This window comes from Octodon degus, unplaced genomic scaffold, assembly GCF_000260255.1.
Source record: "Octodon degus isolate 3935 unplaced genomic scaffold, OctDeg1.0 scaffold00119, whole genome shotgun sequence".
In the NCBI taxonomy this organism is placed as follows: Eukaryota; Metazoa; Chordata; class Mammalia; order Rodentia; family Octodontidae; genus Octodon; species Octodon degus.
In genome coordinates this window covers 2,655,848-2,660,490 of record NW_004524695.1, presented here as the reverse complement: position 1 = coordinate 2,660,490, position 4,643 = coordinate 2,655,848, and the positions used below count along the sequence as shown (strand labels likewise).

The 4,643-nt window shown below is 41.5% G+C and overlaps 1 protein-coding gene across 5 annotated transcripts in view; it reads left to right on the top strand.

The window, feature by feature from the left end:
• The first annotated feature begins 44 nt into the window (after positions 1-44).
• Gmnn (geminin, DNA replication inhibitor) overlaps positions 45-4,643 on the top strand; it is a 14,012-nt gene continuing 9,413 nt past the window's right edge. Inside the window, exons 1-2 of one of the 5 annotated variants that reach the window (XM_023699962.1) lie at positions 45-225; positions 2,084-2,141. In XM_023699962.1, coding sequence (XP_023555730.1) covers positions 2,091-2,141 — 51 coding nt within the window. In that variant the 5' untranslated portion in view covers positions 45-225; positions 2,084-2,090. Of the gene's footprint in view, positions 248-554; positions 776-2,080; positions 2,142-4,643 lie in introns of those variants that run through there. The other 4 variants (XM_023699963.1, XM_023699965.1, XM_004640171.2 and 1 more) reach the window with 4 other exon arrangements.

Sequence of the window (4,643 nt, the reverse complement as noted above, 5' to 3'; positions counted from 1 at the left end):
GGCGCAGGAAGGGGCGTGGCCAAGACGGCAGCGCTGGGAGGCGATTGGTCGGATCTCAGAAGCCCGCCCCTCACCTTGCGTCTGTGGTGGCGCCTTGGTCTCAGAGAGGGCGAGCTTTAGTCAGCCGGTCTTTCTTCGCACGAGAGTCAGTCTGGTGATTGCGGGACGACCGAGGTGGTCTGTGGGCCTTGTGCGAGGCGCTGCTGCCACCGCTGCCTACTCACGGTACGAAGACAGCATTTGAAGAGTAAGTGAGAGGACGCGGGCAGGAGGTGGGGTCTCAGGGCGTGAGGTGTTCGGCGCCTAGACACCCCGCTGTCTCACGCTGCCTGCCCCGAGTCGTAGGTGGGCGGCTGCAGGGCAGCGGCCAGAGCGGGGCGAGTGCTTGCTGAACAGCCGCGGGAGCCGCGGGGAGGGTGGTGAGACGAGGGGCCGCCCCATTGGCTGGGTCGGTTTTGGCGCGCTCTGGCGTCCCGCGCTCTCTATTGGTGCACCGCGCGGGGGGGGGGGCGGGGCGCTGTCTTTTTGGCTCCCGGGTCTTGGTTGGGCGCGGCGGGCGATCTGACCTGTACTTCTGCGATATGGGGGGCGGGGAGGTCTGCACTTTTAGCTTCGGGGCAAGGACACGGGATGCCGCATCTCAGTTAAAAGGATAGGGCTTTGGAGACAGATGCTGGTTTTTCCTGTATCCAGCGCTTCTTTTGGACACCGGCCCATGCTAGAGATCCTCCCCCTTCGGAACCAGGGATTGAACTCAGGCCCTTGCGCTTGCAAGGCAAGCACTTATTTTACTGAGCTATCTCCCCTGCCCCTTGAGGTTTTTAATCTAGGTGTGTAAAAGAAATGGGGTTTGAAAAACAAGTGAGAGTTCAGGGTTACAGACCTGCGTGTGGTCAACGAGGAGTAAACTTCATTGCCTAGTGGCCTTTAGTTTCTTAAACACTAAAGGGCATTTTATTTCATAATCTAGGGTACAGCCATCTTGTTAAATGCAAGTTTCACCCAGTATTTTCTCTTTTTTTTGATGCTGAGAATTGAACTCGGGAACTTGTGCTCACCGGGCAAGTGCTTGTGCCACTGAGCTATAACCCTGGCCCTCACCAGGAATTTTCGGGTCTCTTCTTTCCCAGTCTGTTAAGTTGCACTGTTTTAAACAATGTTATTCATGACTCACTAGATGAGTTTGGGATCTTGGGCAGCTTCCCATGTTTTGAAAAACAACACACGAGCTCCATTTAGTGGGTGCTGACCAGCGTATAGAATGGAAATTACAGCACGCCACACACAAATTTTACTTATTGAGTTTTTTTGTTTGTATCTACGTGCTGTGTGCTAGCGCATAGTGTTAATGTGCTCGTGTAGGACGTGAGTCATAGAAATTTAAAAACACTGCACTGAATGAAACTGCAAACACAGTAATCAGAGACATCTGTTAGATGACACAGACAAACTAGGGGGTTGGACCTTGAGTGAGCACTGAGTGTAGCCCGTGGTCAACTTAACCACAATACATAGCTTTTTGTGTCCTGTTTAGTCCTTCAGTTGATGTTGGTTAGAAATTTCCTGTTGATATAAATGTATAATCTCAGGTGACTGAAGATTAAGTGGCTATTATGTAATCTCCACTGCCAAGTTTAGATAGCAAGTTAAGTCTGCCTTTGAAGCAGCAGCATTGGTTCTCTTAGGATAGCCTGGGGATATGAGAGTGCCTATTGTGTTTTTCATGATGCCCATTTCTCAGAGTTTTTAGATCCCTGTATTCATTTCAGGGCACTTTCTAGGAAAACATAAGTCTACAGTACAGTAGTATGTTTTTTTGTTTAAGAGTATAAACGTTTTATTTATTTATTTATTTTTTTTTGACATGAGGTTTCCCAATACAGTTCAGGGTGGCCTTGAACTCACTTTGTAACCAAAGCCAAATTGGAACACAGTGATCTTCCTTTCACCCATCCCAGAGCTGGTATTACAGGCGTGCACCATCAGGCCTGGCCTAATATTTTCAATAAAAATAAAAACTCGGGTTCACCTCAGGTGCAAACCATATTCTGTTTTCTAATACTAGTCTTTTTTGCTTCAACAGGTGTATCATGAATCCCAGTATGAAGCAGAAACAAGAAGAAATCCAAGAAAATGTAAAGGTATGTGAGAACTGCTCCAATGAGTTGTAGAAAGTATGTGATCAAAATTATTATCATTATTATTTTTACACTTAGGTGAAGGTCTTTTCTGTATTGCATAAAATAGCCCCAACTCCTTGGGCTCAAGAGGTACTTTTGTGTCAGCCGCTGAAGTAGTGTATTACAGATGTGAAAAGTGTTTTTGACAGTGTAGCCAAATTTACTGAATTTTTAGGACATTCTGAGTATTTTATTCTTTTGGTAGTGTTCTGAATGGCGTTGTCCTCTTAATTTCATTTTTTGGTTTGGCCATTGGTATTGTATAGAAATTGATTTTTTGGTCTTTATCATGCAGCTTATAATTTTGTTAAATTTGTTCTAATTCTGTAGAATTTTTTGGTATGTAAGATTATCTAAAAAAAAAAAAGATTATCAACCTAGATTTTGCTTAATCTAGGACATCATTTTCTAGTAGATAGTAGGTCTACTATACATTTCCTTTCCTTCTCTTTTAAAGAGTATTGCTAAGTGGTTCAGGTTGGGCTTGGACTCTGTAGCCCAGGCTGGCCTTGAACTTAACAGCAGTCCTCTTGCCTGAGCCTCCCAAGTGCTGGAATTATGGGTGTGGGCCACCATGCTTAGCATAGCAAATACCTTTTGATAGGTTGTTTTTATTTAGTTTGGTTTTCGGGATCCTGCTGTTACTTTTCTTCAATTAAATAATGACCATTGAAAAATTGTGAATTTGACTCCATCAGCTTCCATGTAGAATGATGCCATCTCGCTGTGCTTTTGGTTTGCTTAAAGTTTTTATTCTGAGATTTTCAAGTTTTCAAAGGTAGAGTCAATTGTATATTCTCAATTTATGTCTAGAACTTCAACAATTATTAATTTGGGCGAATCTCCTTTCATCTGTATCTTCATTTATTCCTCCTTTCCTCCACTGGATTATTTTGAAATTCCAGGCAAAACTATCTTTGATATGAAGAGACTAATATTCTATTTGGATCTGGTTTTGCTGGTGGTGGAGCAAAACTATAACTTGAGGTTAGTTTTTATCTCAGTTTGCTCAGCTGTAAAATGAGAGGATTGAATTACAACTAGATATGTAGATTGAATTTTCTTTTCTTCTTTTTTTTTTGGCGGAACCAGGGATTGAACTCCGGCCCTTGCGCTTGCCAGGATAGCGCTTATTCCACTGAGCCATCTCCCCGGCCCCCTGAATTTTCATTCAGTATCTGAATTTCTTGCCGGTTGTATACAGAAGTTGTTTGTTCTTGTGTACATATTTAAGGGAGAAAGTTCACTCACTATCTAGTTTTCTGATAAGGTTAAGATTGGGGCTAGGGCTGTAGCTCAGTGTTAGGACACTTGCCTGGCATATCCTGGGCCTTGTGTTCAATTCCCACCACCACCAAAAAAAAAAAAAAAGTAAGACTCATAAAACTTTTGTACTCTAGAAGTCAATTATTTCAGTGCATAATATGTATACTGAAAAAATGACTAGTTATTTTACCTTTCTTTAGCCAGATTTTATAAAGGTTAAATCTTTGAAATGATTTTTTTCATGACAGTGACTTCCCTGACTTCTACATCCATTATTAACATTAAATGTTTAAATATATTAACATCTCATTAGTAAGATTCCAGAGTATTATTTTTTCTATTTACAGACTGTTGACTATGCTATAATCTAAATTACATCTGAAATGTTGGTATAATATTTGTTCTCACAATAGTTGGCCTTTGTCCTTGAGATAAATAGTGAGATAATAATCAGCAGTAGGAACTTTACCGTGGGAAAGGTGAAATTGTCCTGTGGAGTACAGTGCAGAATCAGTAACTTTCTCACGCTGCTATGGTGTCATGTTCTTGTTAACCTTGTTTGAGTATTGAGCATTGTTTGCTATCCCATGGTGGCAGTATAACTAATGATTTTTTGCAAAAATACAGAGAGCTTTTAGAGCAGGAAATATACAGGTAAGTATTTACATATTATAAGGAAGACAATATATTTTCCAAAACAGTAGCTTGGGCATTTTAGAATATTTTAGTAAGCCTTAAGCACTGACATTTTAGCTGTCTCCTGATGAGTTAGACTTAAAGCAAAACTGCAACTGTAGTCAGGTAATGGTTGAGGTAGGTTATCTGCTACATATACATTTACTTGGTTTTAGGTACAGTGTATTCTTAACAGTTACATTCCTTTTGTGGATACATATAAATGTGTTTGGGAAAATTTGCAGTTTAATAGGAGCTCTGAGATGAATCTTCCTGCTTATAGGAAAATTAATTTTACAGTTTAAACTAATCTTTTCCCCCACTCACCTCTTTTGTGAGTTCCTACCATAAATGTTATGATGGTCAGTTTTACAAAAATAGAGTACCTGTCATTTTCTAGTTCTGTGTGGAAGGTCTTTTTTTTTTTTTTTTTTGGCAGAACTGGGGATTGAACTCTGGCCCTTGCGCTTACCAGGCAAGCACTTATTCAACTGAGCCATCTTCCTGGCCCCTGGAAGTTCT